Source organism: Mesoplodon mirus (genome assembly GCF_964341445.2).
Source record: "Mesoplodon mirus genome assembly, chromosome: 7".
Classification (NCBI taxonomy): Eukaryota; Metazoa; Chordata; class Mammalia; order Artiodactyla; family Ziphiidae; genus Mesoplodon; species Mesoplodon mirus.
In genome coordinates, this window is record NC_138983.1 from 133,373,979 (window position 1) to 133,393,425 (window position 19,447).

General features: G+C 41.5%; 1 protein-coding gene across 6 annotated transcripts in view; it reads left to right on the forward strand.

Moving 5' to 3' along the window:
* The window catches only part of FAM118B (family with sequence similarity 118 member B), a 55,491-nt gene that overhangs the window by 15,271 nt on the left and 20,773 nt on the right, over positions 1-19,447 (forward strand). For 5 of the 6 annotated variants that reach the window (XM_082628519.1, XM_082628522.1, XM_082628523.1 and 2 more), the window contains exon 2: positions 15,595-15,687. In XM_082628519.1, the coding sequence (XP_082484645.1) occupies positions 15,602-15,687 (86 nt within the window). In that variant the 5' untranslated portion in view covers positions 15,595-15,601. Of the gene's footprint in view, positions 1-14,923; positions 14,944-15,594; positions 15,688-19,447 lie in introns of those variants that run through there. The other variant, XM_082628520.1, reaches the window with a different exon arrangement.

Sequence of the window (19,447 nt, forward strand, 5' to 3'; positions counted from 1 at the left end):
CCCATTTGGTTCTAATCAGTTTATGTCATGTCCTCAGGCTATGTTATTCTTTCAAAGGTTGTGCCCTGCCCCCTTCCCTCCTGTTTCATTCCCCCCTCAGAGATTTTAGTCCCATATTCTTATGGGAAGCAGATGGGGGATGGTTCCTCCTCTCTAACTGCTTCAAGGCTGAGTAGAGGCGTCGACCCTGCCTGTCAGGGAGTAAAAATCTCTGGATGCCTGATCTAGGGGCCCCAGGGGCAGGACAGCTCCTTGTTTTAAGTCAGTATAGGCTGGAATCCTCATCTTGGTATAGAACTGTTGTAACAGCTTCCATAGCCTTTCTATGAATCCCCTTGATGATGAAGCACTTTTTGTAACAGCATCAGAGTGCAAAAGTATCTATAAATGGTAAAAGACTTAAACAGCATGGTTAAACATCCATTACAGTGTAATCGATAAAGAAACTTGGTTACTATAACCAGAATTACGAATGATTACATTTCACTTAATGTACCAAATAATCCTAGTTAAATATTTCTCTTTGAGATACCTCAGGGCCCCTCTAAAGTACCCCAAAAGTTACCTGGAAATCAAAAGAAATGTAATTAAAATTTGATATTTGGGAAGTTTGTCAAAAAGTTTTCAAACACTTGGTCAAATAAGATCATAGGTCACTGTGAGACAATATTTCCTAACCAAAGTTACAAAAGATCTCAAAAGCAAATACAAATCACTTAAAGGCAAAGAAACTCATACTATCGCTTATTGAAAGCAGCATTTCAAGGAAACTTTGGAGGGAGAAACCAAATCCAGACTTGTCCCAGCCCACTCCCAACAAAATTCATTTATGGAACTAAATTGAATCCAGTCTCAGAAAATCTTATCATGCACAACTTTTTTCAGTTTGTTTTTTCTCATTCTTCCCACCTTCTTTTACTGAAAACATGCACTTTACTTTCCTTAAAAGTGTTTTTTTCACATTGAGTTACTTTTCTTGTTGACAGATTTATAACAGATAGAATAAGGTTTTATTTGATTTCTAGTAAACCTAGGTACAAAAGAAGTATACTCAACATTGATGATTTTAAAGACATGTCTATATTAATGAAACCAGCAAGTTTAAGCCACCTTCAATACTAGATATCAGTTTAGTACTGAATATTTTCCAGATGACGTGTACCTGAAATTTATTCTGTCCATTTTATTTTCTATTTGTGGGTATTTACATAAGCGCTTAATTTTTTAAAAGCCAATTAAGTAGAGCTCTTTCATGAATTAATTTTTGGCAGTGCCGTACACCTACAACACACTTATAGATACATATGAACACACAAACAGAGACCTCGTAGTAGTTCCCATTCCAAAATTTCAGTCCTGAGACAGGTACACCATAAAACGCATCAGTTACAAGAGGTTGGACTCAAATTTGGCTTCTGGCAGATGGAACAAATCAAGGTCACTTACCTAAACCCTTTTTACTAATGTTTACAGAAAAGACACTTAAGATTTCTATTTATCCTTGACCAGTCAAGTTTTAAATTATTTAACCCTCTTGATATTGAAGGACTGACATACCCATTCACCTATGTTGGAAAGTTTTACCTTTCCTTGTTTAGCTTAGGGGAGAAGGCCTCTTCCAAAATTCCTATCAGGGTCTGAATATCAGCTATGGTCAGTTTAGTCAGACCAATGGCCTCCTATTTTGGTAATCTCCTTACAAACATTTTTGAGGATCTCCCCTAGGTTTAAGAAATTTGTACCTTATATTTAGACACTATATAACCCTTTTTACTTAATAATCACCAGCTAGATATCTTTGGCCAAGCCCGGAACCTCAATATTCCATATTCCAGGGTCTCCTAAGGCTTCTATTTTAGCTTCAGGTTTTATCTGTTCCTTTTTGCTTTGTGTTAGAACCATTTGGTGATGAGGGTGGTTCCCTTGCCCCTCGAGAAACAGAGTGGCCCCTAACGTAGTTCATAAATCTCTTCCTATTAAAGGGATGAGACAGGCACAAACAGAAAGGAATGTAAAAACAGCTGGCCATTGATCTTGCACAAAAGGCGTTCCAGGAAAGTGTGCCCTTGTCTCTTCCCTGACAACCCCATTACGTATTCCTTATGATTGCTAAGGTTTCCAATCGTTTGGGTTAAGACTGAGAAGGTTGTACCAGTGTCGATAAGAAATTCTGTCAAGTGCCCTGCCACATCGATGACCACCAGAGGCCCTACATTAGTTACATAGATGGTATCTCTAGGAAGAGCCAGTTTTGGCCTTGTGCCCCTTTAGTCTTCTGATTGCAAAACCATCAATGGGCGAGGGGCCCCTGTTGCTCTCTGGCATCTGGGGCATTCCCTCTTCCAATGCCCTGGCTGTTTGCAATGGGCACATTGATCACAATCCTCCCTCCCGTGCCCCTTTTGTGCACACATGGTACATTGGCCTTGTATGGGTACCCGTGGACCTTGTGGTCTGCCAAGGCCAGATTGGTCCAGAAAAGCCGGCTTCCCCTTTGGTGGTCTCTGAACGAACAAAGCCACTGCAATCATTTGGGCCTTTTGCATATTTCTCTGGGAGCATTCAGCCTTTTGGGCCATATCCTTATTACTGAAAACCAAATAAGCCAATTAGAACAAGTCATTCATTGGAGTCTGAAGACCAGCAGTTGTTTTCTGAATTTTGTGCCTGATGTCTGGGGGAGACTAGGCTATGAAATGCATAGCCAAAAGGGCCTGTATCTCGGGGGAGGAGGGATCCACGTTCATTTAGGATCCACAGCCCTGTAGGGTGAGCCAGTTAAATTATCCTCTGTGTCCTCCTGGAGTTATCCCTCCGGAGCTATACACTCCTTAAATTCCTTTTGGGGTTCCATTGCCTAGATACAAAGCCCTGAAAATTTCACTCCATTTTAAATTTCCTAACTCATATGGTGGCCAAACCTGATTACATAACCTACTAAGTTTTTTCCTTTTAATTTCTGTTGTCCAAATATTCCCAATCCCAGAATATATGGCCCAGAGGGGTATTGGTTGGGATTGATGCAGCCTGACCCATTTCAGACAAGCTTGAGGTGACGTCTCTATCTCTATCAAAATTCCACCCTTAAGTCAAAATCCACCAAGCAATTTAGTCAATACTTGCACTTACGATTTTAGATGATATCGCTTCCAAGGTAGTCTCCCAACCAGTGAGTCACAAAGAAGTGGCACAGAAGACGTCCCTAACAGTATTGATGATGAACGGGAGTTGGTCTAGCTGTAAGTTGGGAATAAAGGGTCAGCATTTGTAAGGGTCAGAGGGAGGGGAGTTAGAGCAATAAAAAGTACACCTTTGTGGTCACATAGGTTTCCTGGGGTTAACAGAAGAAAGAAAGGGGGGGGAGAGGGAGGGAGGGAGGAAGGAAGGAAGAAATAGAGCAGGAATGAACAAGAATGCAAGAATGTAGGAGAAAAACCTCAGAGTCAAGGAGAAGAGGACAGAGATTAACAGTTCTGTCCTGGACCTGCTGTTGGATGTGCGTAAGTATACAGGGTTGACCCGCCAGTCAAAAAGGAGCAGACGTCGGCAGAGCATCTTCCCTAGTATGCCTGGCTTGCTGCATCCCAGAGGCCTCTTTAGAACCAAGATGTAACTCTCAACATTTTCTTACCTTATCACTGTCCCTCCATGGTTGCCAGTTGAAACTCTGCACCTCAGCTTGGGACTTGAACCCACATGCCAGGACTCCAACCTGGCCAAAACCCAGATTGGGACTTGAACCCACGTGGGCGGGACTCGAACACAGCCAAAACCCACGGTCTTCCAACTGAGATCACACACCTGGTCTCAGGACTTAATGAAGCTCAGGTTCTTGATGTCTCAGTGCTGAAAGAATTCAGTGAGAGATAAAGCAATAGGTAAGAAGTAGATTTATTTAGAGAGAAACACACTCCACAGAGTGTGGGCCATCCAGAAGGTGAGAAAGGCACCAGGATATGGGGGTTGTCAGTTTTTATAGGGGTGGGTAATTTCATAGGCTAATGAGTGGGAGGAGTGTTCCAGCTATTTTGGGAAGGGGCGGGGATTTCCAGGAATGGGGCCACTGCCCAGTTTTTGATCGTTAAGGTGGGTCCTGGAACTGTCATGGCGCCTGTGGGTGTGTCATTTAGTTTGCTGATGTGTTATAGTGAGTGTATACTGAGGCTCAAGGTCTAGTGGAAGTTGACTTGTCCGCCATCTTGGACCCATTTGGTTTAAATCAGTTTATGTCATGTCCTTAGGCTGTGTCATTCTTTCAAAGGTTGTGTCCTGCCCCCTTCCCTCCTGTTTCACTGGCAGAGTATAGTGCTCTAAGCAAACACTGTGTGAGCCGGGAAGGTGTGTGATGTGTTCTGTGTGGGTGAGGCAGAGGGCTGGAAGGGATGTTGTCAAGAGGACTGGAGAGGCCAGGCCAGGCCAGGGCAGGTCTTGCAGGCAGGATGGGGAGTTCTGTATTATTAAACCCAGAGAAGCCTTTGAGTGATTTTAAACCATGACTTAATCCAATTTGTGTTTTGAAATCCCTTTTGCTGCTACAAAAGACTTTCTTCTTCTCTAGTTGTAAAACACTTAGGATAGATTTAATATATTAAAGAAAAGAAACTGATTTCTTAGCCTAAATGCTAAGGTCTTTGAGTTGTTTGCCAGAAAGAGTTCCTGCGTTAGGAATCTACATCAGTTTACATCTTAGATATCAGAAACTTGAGTTATAAAAATAAAATGATTTACGTCTAAAATTTTTCATTTAGTGTCAGAGGATAGTCTTAAAACTTTTAAGTCTGGGGGCTTCCCTGGTGGCACAGTGGTTGAGAATCTGCCTGCTAATGCAGGCGACACGGGTTCGAGCCCTGGTGTGGGAGGATCCCACGTGCCGCGGAGCAACTGGGCCCGTGAGCCACAACTACCGAGCCTGCGCGTCTGGAGCCTGTGCTCCGCAACAAGAGAGGCTGCGATAGTGAGAGGCCCACGCACCGCGATGAAGAGTGGCCCCCGCTTGCCACAACTAGAGAAAGCCCTCCGCAGAAACGAAGACCCAACACAGCAAAAAATAAATCAATAAACTCCTACCCCCAACATCTAAAAAAACAAATTAAAAAAAACACAAAACCTTTTAAGACTGAAATCCTTCTTTTGCCTGCTGGAATCAGATTACCTTCACTCCCTGTTGTGACCTTTGGTGTATCTGAAAAGTGATAGCCTGAATGTTGATTTACTGTGCACGCAATTTTCACAGGAATTTGTCTTTTCCCATTTGTTCCATTTTAAAAAGAAATGGCCTTTTATGGTCCTAGTTGCATTAAAAGCAGTCACAGGGTGTTTCTTTTAATTAGAAATGCATTCTCTGTTGCACAATAAATTTCTTTCTTGTAATTCTGATCATGAGCAACATCTTACCTTTCAATTACTTCATTCAGTAAGTATTTGCATGCCTACTCTGTGCCAGGCACCGTTTAGCATCTTGGGCTACATTGTGAACTAAACAAAGATCCCTACCTTTGAGGAGTTTATATTCCAGTGGGAGGAGGCAGATGGCAAATAATAAGCGTAATTAATATCTTTATTCTACTGCTAATAAATATAACTAGTATACTGAGGGTGGTATGTGCTATGAAATTAAAAGTAGAGCAGTTGATGCAGTGAGTGAGGAGCCTGCAGCTTCAGGTACGGTGGTCAGGGTAGCATCATTGAGAAGGTCTGACTTGAGCAAAGGATTGGAAACTTGTGCGGATTGCGGGGGGGGGGCGGGGGGGACGGGCGGGGTGTGTGTGTGAAGATCCAGCAGAAGGAACAATCATACAAAGAAAGGCCCCAAGGCCAAGCCTGTTTGAGGAACAGTAAAGAAGTCAGCAGGTCTAGAGGGAGGCAGGGAGTTCCTCAGCCTTTTAGGAACAGGTTTCTCAGTCAAATTGAAAAGTTCATAAGCCAAAATAAGTGAATAAATTAGGGAAAGAATTTTCATTCTGTGAATGCTCTGCAGGTGTTAATCTATAAATACCCCGACCCATGTCTTAACTTGATTTAGGTAATTCCAAAGTTAACACAAAAGTTTCTTAAATTCATTTCAAAGGGCAGCTGAACAAACAAGCAAAAAATCTCTTTTTCTGTGAATGAGAAACTGATGTTAGATCACAAGCTCATATGACCTAGCATTTAGTAAAAGCTGAAAGTTTACCTTTCCAATTTAGAGATCTCAGGTTAAAAGCCAAAGGCTTTGTTTTACAACAAACGATGGCAAAGGTGCCAAATGCACTTATCTCCAAGAGGGGCCGTGATGGGGGTGAAGATGGGCCGAGTCTGGGAGAAACTGCCCTGTAAGAGTAGGTTTGGTCACCTCCCTTATTTCTTTCAAGCTCAGTTGCTCCAAATCCTTTTTTAACATTTTCATTTGGTGATCTATATTTTCTGTTCTTTGACTCAGTGAGATTTTCCATGTGTTTCTTAAGTTTGCAACCTAAATCAGGCACACTACTTTCATAAGGTCCTGGTACCAAATCAGGTCTGGCTGCTGGCCGCTCACAAATCAATACCCGGAGAGAAATGTTGGTAGAAGGGAAAGTTGCTTTTAATTATAGAATGCCTGCAATCTGCAGAGATGGTGGGCTCAGTGTCCCCCCAAAACCATCTCCAGAGGTTCTGATTGGCTGTGAAAGTTTTTAAAGGGAAAAGGGGAAGTAATCTCAGTCAGTCATTCACGTAGGGGGTCACAGTCATCGACATCCCACTGTGTGCAGGCGTGCTGATGTCTTGTGATGATCCCTCCCCGCCCCTCTGTCCAGCTGTGCAGCGTATGGGAACCTTATTCCCCACCAGGGATTGAACCCGGGCCACGACGGTGAAAGCGCCAAGTCCTAACCACTGGACTGCCAGGGAATTCCCTTGACTTTTCTTTAGATGCTATATCGTGTTCACAGTTTGTTCGCCGGATTACTGAAGGGGAAGCTGGGGAAGAGATCTGGTTATCTGTTACTTTTTCTTCATTTCTACTCCTTTGATCTATGGAAAGAACCAACAGACTAGGATTAGGCAAGGTATCATGTGGTCAAAAGATCTGAAAGGTGTACTAGGGCCGGAGATGAGCAGGGCTGGGGTGGGGGGGAGCGGGGGGTGCTGGGGGCTGGTTTAAGGTTAGTGACAAGGCAAAGAGGCCTCCTGCAGAGAGCTCTTTCCTGCTAAAAGCTGCTTACAAATGCCCACTTGTTGGAACATCATTGCATTTCTGTGGGATCATGGGCAAAGGTCTGTCTTCTGTAACTTCTTCCTGCTGACGTAGGGTGTCGTATTCTTAGAGTAGAAGATGTTGACGTGGGTCTGTAGCAGCTCTTTGCTCACAGTTGTAGTTGCCCGTTTCCGTACAGGGGCAGAACAAGCTACAGTTATTTTGACACCTGCAAAGGTACGGATTATTTTCACCAGTAGGTGTTAACCCCATTCTCTTAAGGTCAGTTCTTCGCACTGCGCTAGCCATAGATTCCGTACTGCTCAAGATGGAGTGGTTTGTCACAACTGCAGTCTGGTCATCATGCAGTCAGCCTTTTCCCTCTGGTGGCAGTTACGGTATCTGTGAAACAACTCAGGAACATGCATCAGACACTGAGTCTGTAACTCTACTGTCTTAATCATTAGCTGCTTGAGCCTGCTCCTTTGTGACTCAGGGAGGCCTGGGAGACTTCAACTTCTCTACAGACAAGAGGCAGGAGACATGGAGGGGCGTTTGTACTTGGGCGGGGTTGGGGTGCAGGTTCTGCTCAGTTCCAGTCCTGATCAATACTAATGTAGTAGAATACTGCCAGAGTTGCATGCATATCAAGTGTATTGTGTTGGTGTGTATATTCAGTATCATCTTTGTTTTGCACGTACAGTATTCTTTATAAAGAACCAGGCTTCGTTTATCCAAGGAGGTGTTCTGCCGTACTTGCCCATAACTGATCTTTTCCCATGTTTCTGAATTTTATTTTTCAGAGTGTCCTTTCATGGTTTCTTAAACTTCTTTCTTAATGATTCCTTTCCCAATTTGTCATGGTTGTTTCATACTCGAGTCCTCTCTGCGAAATTGCTGTTTATTGTTTTGAGTTTAGTTTCCCATGAGGTTAAAGCTGAGGTATGATCACTAAAGAAAATGCTGAGAAGCACACGTCTTTGACTTTCTGAAACAAAACATTCTACATTCATCTCGCAGTAAAAAAGGAAAATGGTACAGGTTAATATAACTGAGTTAGACGGGCCCTAGAAAAATTTTCAAGGCCTTTTCTCTCCTTCCTTTAGTTAGGACTGCATAAGCATCACTCCAAAAGGTAATGGTCTGCTGTCTTTTTCTTTAAAAGGAAATGCCATGACCGCTGTAGACCTCCAGTTCCATTGCCATCCTGAGTGGGAAGTTCAGGAGCGAGCACTTCATAGACATTTAATCTCTGTTGAATGACAGAATGAAAAGATTGAACGCACTCACAGCAAGCTTTTTGCGAAATCCCTCTTTACTGGGTATTTTGATAATTGAGTTTTAAACATAATTAAGAACCCAAGATGGGTGTCTATTCAGTTCTTTTTTATCCGTTATGTCAGTTTAAGGTACTGTGCAAAGACAGGTCTATTTTGTGTATCTTTCCTATATTCTGTCCTTGGTTTAACTGTGAACGGGTTTTGGATTACATGGCCACAATGGACTTCTGAGATGTCTCACCTGGTGTTGACAGTTCACTTAATCACTATTAACATTCAGCTACACTTGACATTTGCCAAGCTCCATGTCAAAATGCAACTTGAAAAAATTTTTTTCAAACTCAGTGCTGTTTAAGTCAGAAATCCTCAAGAAAGTAAAAAGGAGTGGAAACTAGGTGGGATACTCTTACTAAACATTTTAATTTTTATTATGACAGGAAAGTCTTCCCTTCTTTACAGCTTGTCAAATTTCAGCTCATAGAGAAATCCTCTATAATGGTGACATGGCCTGAGCTCGCCCGGACTTGAAGGAACCTACGTCTGTATGTGGCATATTGTGTGTCCTCTTGGTGGCATGAGAAGCAAGCAGTTGAGGGTCCAGCCATTCATAATTCACACTGTCTTAATAGGGGACTTTAGTTTTCAAGGACTGGCTAGAATGTAAAATCTTACCCTTGAAGATTTATTTAATCTTATTTTTAATGAATTGCCTAGGTCACTTGTGATGAAATTGTTTGTATGATCGTACTACTTGATCCATGGAAAATATATTTTTTTAATAAAGACCATATTTCTTTTTTTATATAAATTTATTTTATTAATGTATTTTTGGCTGCGTTGCTACGCACAGGCTTTCTCTAGTTGCGGTGAGCGGGGGCTACTCTTCATTGCGGTGCGCGGGCTACTCTTCGTTGCCGTGCACGGGCTTCTCATTGCAGTCGCTTGTCGTGTTGCAGAGCACAGGCTCTAGGCGTGTGGGCTTCAGTAGTTGTAGCACGCGGGCTCAGTAGCTGTGGCTCGCAGGCTCAGTAGTTGTGGCGCACGGGCTTAGTTGCTCTGCAGCATGTGGGATCTTCCCAGACCAGGGCTCAAACCCGTGTCCCCTGCATTGGCAGGAAGATTCTTAACCACTGCGCCACCAGGGAAGTCCCCATGGAAAATATTTTTATTAAATATTTTTAAAGTCTCCTTCGTTAGCAACATGTGTCATTGTTTTCAGGATATACCGTCTCAGATACAAGCTTCTCAGAAGCTTCACAGGAGGGAAAGCAGTGACAAAGGAGGAATTTATTAGTTATCATTCTTTGCGTGGTAAAATCATCAACTTCCATCACCAACTTCTAATTCAAATCAGATTTTAATTTGGATGTTCCATTACTCCTTCTTGAAACACTTTTGTTCCCTGTACATGCTGTGTTACTTTGGTTTTATAATTGAAAATAAATGATATAAACAACATCTGAGCTCTTGAGCCTGGAATACCAGTGTAGTTTATTTTGGGACTTGAGATAAAAGGCTTTCTGGAATTTGTGATTATACGTCTCAATCCTTAAAGTCTTTCCAGAAACCCTATATCTTATGAGTTCATTCTCACATTTTTCATTGGTAGGTCATTGTTTGCTGGTGAAATCCCAAGAATAAGTGGTATCAATCTGGCATTTTATCAGTGACTGTATTAAAGCAAATTTTCAGGACATGAGTGTGATACAGATCTTATCTGTCGGAAGGTAGAGGCTGTCAGGCACGTACAATTTAGGGACAAAAGTAGGAGCAAACTAGGTTAACCAGAGGTAGAGGAAAGACTTCAAGACTGAGGTACATCAGAGGGATCGCATCCTGACACGTCTAGATAGTTCTTTTTTTTTTTTTTAATTTATTTATTTTTGGCTGTGTTGGGTCTGAGTTTCTGTGCGTGGGCTTTCTCTAGTTGCAGCGAGTGGGGGCCACTCTTCATCGCGGTGCGCGGGCCTCTCACTGTCGCGGCCTCTCTTGTTGCGGAGCACAAGCTCCAGACGCGCAGGCTCAGTAGTTGTGGCTCACCGGCCTAGTTGCTCTGCAGCATGTGGGATCTTCCCAGACCAGGGCTCGAACCCGTGTGCCCTGCATTGGCAGGCAGATTCTCAACCACTGCGCCACCAGGGAAGCCCCTAGATACAGTTCTTATATATCAGTTCCATTTCTTTGTATGAATGAGAAGGAAGAAATTGGAAATTTTGTTTTATACAAAACAAATAGTATAGGCTGCAATCTACATTATAGAACTGAATTCATCAACTGCCTTAGTAAACTATTTTAGTTAATTTGTTAAATTGTCAACAAGCTTGTCGGGTGCTCTTTTGTAGTACCTTACACTGGCTATCTTTTCCTTCTTTCCTCTCCCATAGTTGCTAAAAAAAACAGATTTGTTGAAGTTAGTCCAAAAGCCACAATCAGAGGGGCTTGGTTTCTTCCAAATTGGAGGATGACTGTCTTTTCCCTTAAAAAACAAAGTTAACCCTTTGCTATGTTTATGATAGAGAAATAAGCCAGTCTCTATTTCAGTCACTGTTTTATTTTATTTTTATTTTTAATGGAAGAGGGGAAAGCTTGCTGTAAATACAACTGATCTTTTAAAACAAGAAATGTACCAGCTTTGCAAGCTAGTCATTTGTAGATCTTTTATTTCCAGATAAAAATGCCATCATTAGAACTTTTCTCTCCTTTTTATTCCATCCACCCATATCTGAAAGTGTATTATTCTGTGTTCCTTCTGGCATGTCAGTGGTTTGTTTGGGCTGAAGACCACACACTGGAAGCACAGGGAGACCCCCGGATCAGCATGAGGAGAGCGGGCTGGGAGAGCCCACTCTCATCCCTCCATGAAGAAAGCAGCCAGATTTTGCCATCTTTGCTAGCACCAAGATGCTGTGAAAGGAGGAGCTGGAATTCTTTCATGTTTTCAAATCTACAACTGCTAGTTTATACAATCTTAATTTCATTCATATAACCAATCCTTTTTCTCTTATCTTTTCCATGTTTCTTAATGGATTTTTCCTAGAACACTTGCCTTGATTTTTCCCTTTTTCACCCACCAGATATAAGCATTCTATTTCTTTTTTTTTTTTTGGTGCGTGGGCCTCTCACTGCTGTGGCCTCTCCCGTTGTGGAGCACAGGCTCCGGACGCACAGGCTCAGCGGCCATGGCTCACGGGCCCAGCCGCTCCGCGGCATGTGGGATCTTCCCGGACTGGGGCACAAACCCGTGTCCCCCTGCATCGGCAGGCGGACTCTCAACCACTGGCGCCACCAGGGAAGCCCAAGCATTCTATTTCTTGCCAAGCTGACAGATTTCAAAGTAGAAGTATCCTATCTGATATGAAGACTTAGGCCTTAAAAAGTTTGTTAATGAGGTTACTTGTTTTGGCATTTACCGAACATCTAACTTTTATTTTGCTGAACTCTGTTGGCCTTAAAGGATTTCTCAGTGGCTTAGCAGTAATTGGGGTAATGAAGACACTGGCACAGGTAATTGCCTTTGTTTTCTTGTGGCAGAAAAGCTTTTTTCCACCTCTGCTAAGTCCCACTAAAATGAAAACTCAAATAGTGATCACATAAAGAAATTAATGTGTGAACTAGTTGCTGCATATTAGGAATTCTGTGCAAGATTTTCGCAATTAGCTTAGAACCTCTTTAGCAGTACCTGCAGATTGTTTAGAGTAAACAATGGGGTAAGATAGATTTTTTTTTTCCTGAAATAACACTCTAAAAGGAATAAGATATGGTTTATGCTTAGATGTCACTGAGGTATACATGTAAGATTTTATCATATGAGGCATCTTTTAGACTGAAGAAAAGATGTTATCCTGTTAGAAAACAGAATGAATGTATGGTCAGATTTAATGTGAGCATACTGAATTACTTCTCGCTGAGTTCCTAAGAGGACCGAGAACATTCCAGTAACAACGTGTCAAGAGTTGTCGGCCATATTTAATTCTCTTAAATTATGTAGATGGAATGGACCTTCATAACAGTTGGCTCTGTAAAGAAAAAAATTAAAAAGCTTAGTATTCAGGTGTTGACACTAAGAATTGACAATCTGTCAGAAAAGAGCATCCAGCAGAATGACCTTGCATACCTTCCAGGAGAAAATGATAGGACCGATCTAGGGCTCTGGTAGGTTGTTGGTGGTGGGAGGTACGTGACAAGTAGTGCTTATCACCAGAAAAAAATGGCTTCATTCAGCTCCTGGATTTAGCCAACTGCCGTGATTGCATCAACAAAGCACCTAATCATGTAGCCGCTACGAAGCATCACAATTATTTCAAGTAAATCTGCTTTCTAGAATGTGGGAGCTCCGTTTTTTGATAGTTTGGGACTGTAAATTAAAAACGGGGGGGAAAAAAGCTGAGAAGCTAATACTTGGAGAATGTTTTTAGGTTGTTCTAGTGCGATTAAGAGCGTGAACTTGGAAGGCAGACCGCCTTGGTTTGAATTATGGTACCCAGCCTTTCTGTGCCTCAGTTTTCTCATCACTAAAATGGGGCAGTAATAGTACTTCATAAGGTTATGGGGATAACATGAGTTGATATTTGTAAATAGTGCTTGGCACGTGGTAAGCACTATATAAGAGTTAAAACTCTGGTTTAGTAGCTGAATTAAACATTGGATTATGAAAATGTCCATCTTCAAAACTTAATGAACATTAACTTAACTTTCCTCTATGTTTTACTTTCATCTTTCTCAAGACACAGTGTTTTTTACATGAGTGTAGTTTGTCCAGATTGCAGATGGGTTTATAGAGCCGTATTTAAGGAAAGAGCATAATCATATACACTTTTCATTGTGTTCTTTTAAAAAACATCCCCAAACTGCTGGGTTGTCGCATATGTGGTAGAAATTCCCACTCCTGCCGCGGCTTCTCCAGTCTAGAGCATAGGTAGACTTCAGAGAAATAAAAACCTCATGGAAATATTTTAATGGCAGTTAACTCCTAACTCTTGGTAATGGCAACTGGGAAGCTGTGAGACTGTAATAAGTGATGTGTACATGTAAAAGAAGGGAGTGTGGCATGTGGTGTGCATCCTTTATTTAGCAAAACGTTGGATTGTTGGGAAATTGTTTGCATTTCATTTAGGTGTTCCCTGTTTGTCTCATCATAAGAATCCCCTGAAGATTGTGGAGATTCTCGTTCAGTAATTTAGGACTAGAGCCTGGGAACATATACTATCTTTTAAATTAACTAATAGACTTTATCTTTAAGAACATATACTTTTAACAAGCATCTCAGTTGATGATGAAGCTAAGGCAAGGTTTATTGAGTTAAGTAGTTCGTCTGTCTTCTCTGAGCCCCAGCTTTCTCACCAATAGAACCAAAGATTTGACTGGAAAGGTGGTCTACTTCCTCACTCACTGTTAGGATTTTGTGATCCCTATTTTCCAAGTGATCATGATACCAAAGAAGAATTCCAGTATGTGTGATGGAATATGAGTTGAGGAAATTAGCCTTCTCTTTACCAGAAAAACTAATTCAGCAAACTTTTAAAAATGTCTTAAGAAAGAAAACAGCTTTCTGATAAAACAGCAAGCTTCAAGTAATTATTAGTTATTTGGTTCCTAAGTACTGACAATATAAGGTAATAAAACATCCAGGGACTTCCCTGGTGGTGCAGTGGTTAAGAATCTGCCTGCCAATGCAGGGGACATGGGTTTGAGCCCTGGTCCAGGAAGATCCCACCTGCCGCGGAGCAACTAAGCCCATGCGCCACAGCTACTGAGCCTGTGCTCTAGAGCCTGTGAGCCACAATTACTGAGCCCACGTGCCACAACTACTGAAGCCCGCGCGCCTAGAGCCCGTGCTTCGCAACAGGAGAAGCCACCGCAATGAGAAGTACACGCACAGCGATGAAGAGTAGCCCCCGCTCACCACAACTAGAGAAAGCCCACACGCAGCAGTGAAGACCCAACACAGCCAACAATAAATAAATAAATATAAATTTTAAAAAACAGTCCAAAACTCTGGTAATATGTATTGTCTTCTGTTTATTGTGGGGGGGCAATATTTAAAGTATTGCTATTTTAGAATTAACAGCCCTTATATTTAGCAAGTTTAGTAAACTTTTGAGCAGTTAAAACTTCTCTTTATTGATCTTATTCTAATCCACAATAATTCTTTCACTTTGTCTAGTTATCACCTGAATATAATTGCTTGGTAATGCCTTTCCCATTCTTCACAGTGTCTCAGAACCCAGTCTTTGTTTAGCTGGAGAGTCATGCCTCGCTGCCCGTGAGGACACAATTGTCCAGCAACAAGGGATGTTCAACAATCAGCAAATTAGTTTTGATTATTCTATTCTTGAGCCAGTGATTTCTTTAGGTGATAATAAAGGATAATTGGGGGAATTAACACACTTACGCGTGGGTTAATTTTAAATCTTTTTATTTATTTATTTATTTTTGGCTGCTTTGGTTCTTCGTTGCTGCGCACAGGCTTTCTCTAGTTGCGGAGAGTGGGATCTACTCTTTGCTGCGGTATGTGAACTTCTCATTGCGGTGGCTTCTCTTGTTGCGGAGCATGGGCTCTAGGTGCATGGGCTTCAGTAGTTGTGGCACGCGGGCTCAGTAGTTGTGGCTTGTGGGCTCTAGAGCGCAGGCTCAGTAGTTGTGGCTCATGGGCTTAGTTGCTCCGCTGCATGTGGGATCTTCCTGGGTCAGGATCGAACCCCTGTCCCCTGCATTGGCAGGCGGATTCTTAACCGCTGTGCCACCAGGGAAATCCTCGTGGGTTATTTTTATCCTCAAAATCTTTCCCAAGCCTGTCTCATGGGAGAATAGCAGGTATTTCTTAGGCTCCACAAAGTGATGGCCAACAATTGACATGAGTTGATGTTGGTTTTGTTTGGTTTTGGAGGGGGAGGGGAAGCCTTCAGAACTTATATATATCTGTATACTTTGGATAACAATATAGAGCTCCAAAGTCATAATTTTGAGGTTACTTTCCTTTGGATGAATTTAATTCCTTAAATCTGGGACACATTAATTAATGAATTTCCGTTAAGCCGGTTATACCTCTGGAACACTTTTTAGGATGTAGAGCTTATTAAAACTGTTTAATGCATGTGCTATTTTGGATGATATACTTTACACATCTAATTGTGGTCTGTGGTGTTTAATCTCTTTTAGAAACTGGATGGCTTCTACAGGGAGCTCGTCCTCGGATATAGACAAGATCTGGGAGTTCTTCAGTGATGGCGCACCTCCCTCCAAAAAGCCCAGGTAAACAAGGGAAGGGGATCCGAGGAACAGAGGAAATCACCACTGATGGTAGATAATGAAAAATAACGAACTTACCCTACATCCCAGTTGGCGTCACTAATTAATATTGACCTTCATATAAAAAATATTTTTATTTTGCATTTAATTTCTATTTTTTATCAAGGTCAGAAATGTATATAATTTTAAAAGTCGGTTCTTTAAGGCTCATGGTGCCTCTCCTCCTCCTCAGAGGTGATCGCTTTCAACTTTGTCTGTTTCTTCTAATATTTACATCCAGATTTTTAATACTGTGTGTGTACTGCTGTTTCTTAGTTTTGGGTTTTACCTGTTTCTAATGATGGAAGGTAAGGATTAGGCTTGCTGTCCTGAATCCTCCCCTCATCCATCCCCAGCTGCCCTCCCCCACCCCACACACCATAGACTCTCCTCACAGCCTTCTAGTGTGTTTTATATCACAATTTTTGGTTTAATATTTATATTGTATGACTGTATAAATAGTATTCATAGCTGAGCCTAATGTGTTATCATTATGTTTCTTTCCTTGTCCATTTTTTCCTCCAGGTTATTAAAGATTGTATCATTCTTTTTTTTTTTTTTTTTGGTTTGCTTTGTTTTCTTTGAACCTATCAATTTAAATTCAAACTCTGTGATAGAGCGTAAATCTCCTAATCTGGTGACACACGTCAGTAATGTACAAGTTTAAAGTTGCTCCATGGGTTCTTCCCTCTGGGCAGTTGTGCTCCAGGCCTGCCACATTGCTGCTGTCTGCCGTTTTCCTTTCCTGTCACCCTGGGAATTCCTTTCACATCTCTCCTGTATTGGATCCTCTGTTTCCTGGATCTTATGTCTTCCTTTTTGGCGTACTCCTTCATTTGCTGAAAGATATCTCGTTAGCTTCCTTAGTAAGGATTCAGAGGAGAAAAGTTTTGGGAGACATTTGAAAATGTCTTTATCATACTCTTACATTGATTTGATGATTTGGCTGAGTGTAGAACTTTAGACACGGACTCATTTTCCTTACAGTTAATGAAATCATTGCCCATTCTCTGCTAACATCTTAAGTGTTCCTGCCAAAATAGCCACTCTCTTCTAATTCCTAGTCCTTTGTATTATATGACCTCTTTTTCTTTTCTCATTAGAAACTTGTAAGTATGGTTATTTTATTCTCAGTAATCTGAAATTTCACAATGATAAATCTTCATATGAATCTGGATATCAGGTAGCTCTTTCAAGCAGGCTGCTAATAATTTCACTTTGGAGGAATTTTCCTGTGTTACTTATTTGATAATTTCCTTTACAGTTCTTTCTGTATTCTGTCTTTGTAGAGTTCTTGGTATTCAGATGTTGGGCCTTTTGGATAAGTCTCTAATTTTCTTACAGCTTTCTATCACTTTTGTTTTTATCATTCTACTTTCTCAGAGATTTTCTCAGTTGTATCTCCCAACCTTATGAATTTTTTTATTTTTTATTTTTTTTTGCGGTACGCGGGCCTCTCACTGTTGTGGCCTCTCCCGCTGCGGAGCACAGGCTCCGGATGCGCAGGCTCAGCAGCCATGGCTCACGGGCCCAGCCGCTCCGCGGCATGTGGGATCTTCCCGGACCGGGGCACGAACCCGTGTCCCCTGCATCGGACTCTCAACCACTGCGCCACCAGGGAAGCCCTTATGAATTTTTTATTTGTCTTTTTTTTATAGAAATAAGAAATCTTTTCGTTTGCCCAGTTTTTTTTTTTTTTTAATAGCATCCTGTTCTGTTGCACAGATGCCATTTAAAAAAAAAAAATCTATGTCAGGATGTCACTGTTTCTTTTCCAGTTTTTCTCCCCTTTCCCAGATTGTCTCTTATTTCCCCCAAGTTCCTTTCTATCTGCTGGTTTGTTTGGGTATAACTCTCATGCCGGGGATTTTGTTCAAAGGTAAGGTGACCCTTATTTTTCTGCTCATATTTAAGAGAAAACACTGAAAAGCCAGTGGAGACTGTGTGTGACGAGGGGCTTGGTGGCTGGTGGGCCTCCCTGTGGGTAACAAGCATGGGCCAGGTTCCACAGCCTGCCGGACTCTGTGGGTCTTTTCTCTCATGCTGGCCATTTTCCCCAAAGGGAACTCCTCCCATCTCCTGACCCCATGAGGTTGAGGTGCAGGCATAAGGTTGACTGCCAACGTCTGGGAGTCTTCCTTTAGGAGAGGGGGGCAGGGGAGAGTCTCATATTTCTTATACAGAATGTACACAGTCCCCCTCCCCAAGCTGTGCACAGTGTTCTCAGATACAGAACCCTCTGGTGGAAGCTCTCTGGAGGACAGGCCTCCTGTCCTAGAGTTCTGACCACTTCTGACACAGCCTTGCAGCGAATTGACCCTCCACCTTCAGCTGTGCCAGAACATTCCCAAGCTTCTGCAGAGGGGGTCAGCTCTTACTTGACCGCTTCTAAAATCTATTGACTTCTTTCGTCTACTTTTCCTATTTTTGTCATCTTTTCCTATTCTGCTTTTTATAAATGTATGCCTTCTTAAAAAATTACTATTATTTAGTGTTTTAGGAAGAACCAGAGGTGAAACATAACTGTTAAATTTTTCCCTTTTAACTGGAAGTCTTAAATTTGGAAAAATCACATCTCAAATCTATAATGTATGAGGTAAAGAATTCAAATAGTACAGCACATTCAAATGGAAAGCAAAAATCCCTGTTCTCCTCAATCCCCAGAGTTAACCACTATTTACAGTTCTTATGAATACTTCTAGAATTTTTTTTTCTTTTCCATTATGGTTTATTAAAGGATATTGAATAGAGTTCCCTGTGCTATACAATAGGACTTGTTTATTCATTCTATGTGCAGTAGTTTGCATCTGCTAGTCCCTCCCTTCTAGATATTTTAAGTATATGTTTGTGTGCGCTTCACTTTCTTGATCCCCTTGAACTGAAATGCATTTTTCATTGTTTGCTTCTAATGTCTATTATCAGTCTTCCCCAGCAGACTAAGCTTTTGTGGCCAGGGACTCCATGTGTATGGTGCTCTATGAGTTTTTCATGGAATTGGGAATAGGAAAGGCAGTTCTAGCGGTGCTTTCTTCAAAACCAGCTTTCTCAAGGCTAAAAGCACCTTTCCCTTCTTGCATTATGCCAACATGCAAATCCTTTTTCTGTTCATTTTATTATGTGGGCAAAAGGTCGAGAAGGGCAGTTTCTTAGGAAAACACATGCCATCAGCAAAAATTAAATAAACATATTTCAAACAGATTTTAATATAGTGTCAGGATGAAGGGGGCGTGGAGAAACAAAACACAAAAATTTGTACCAAAGCACAAAAAGTATCTCACACAGAAGTCAGGACAGAACTCAGTGTTTATCACTGGAAGAAAGGGATGTTTTCCACCTTCCGTCATATTCATTGAATAGTTGTTTCTTTATTTAGGTATGTAAGGCTTTTGTGTTTTCAGAATTCTGTTGGCTACTATTTATTTATTTATTTATTTTTTCTCCTGCTTGGGGATATCTAGAACAAAGCCGAAGGCAGATGTGTTCCCATATTTGACTATCTCATACTCAACTTCAGTCATGTTCATTTTCGTCTTTGTGTTCACAAACTTCGGGCTTACTTTTTTTTATTGGCTTTTCTTTCATCTCCTGTTTTGCATTTCTCAGCAATAGGAATTTCACATGTGGGGGGTTTCTTTTCTCTCTGGAATCCAAATCAAATCAGACATGTTTTTTGAAATTTATGTTTGTTTAAAATATAGTTTAGTTATCAGAACTCAACTGAGTG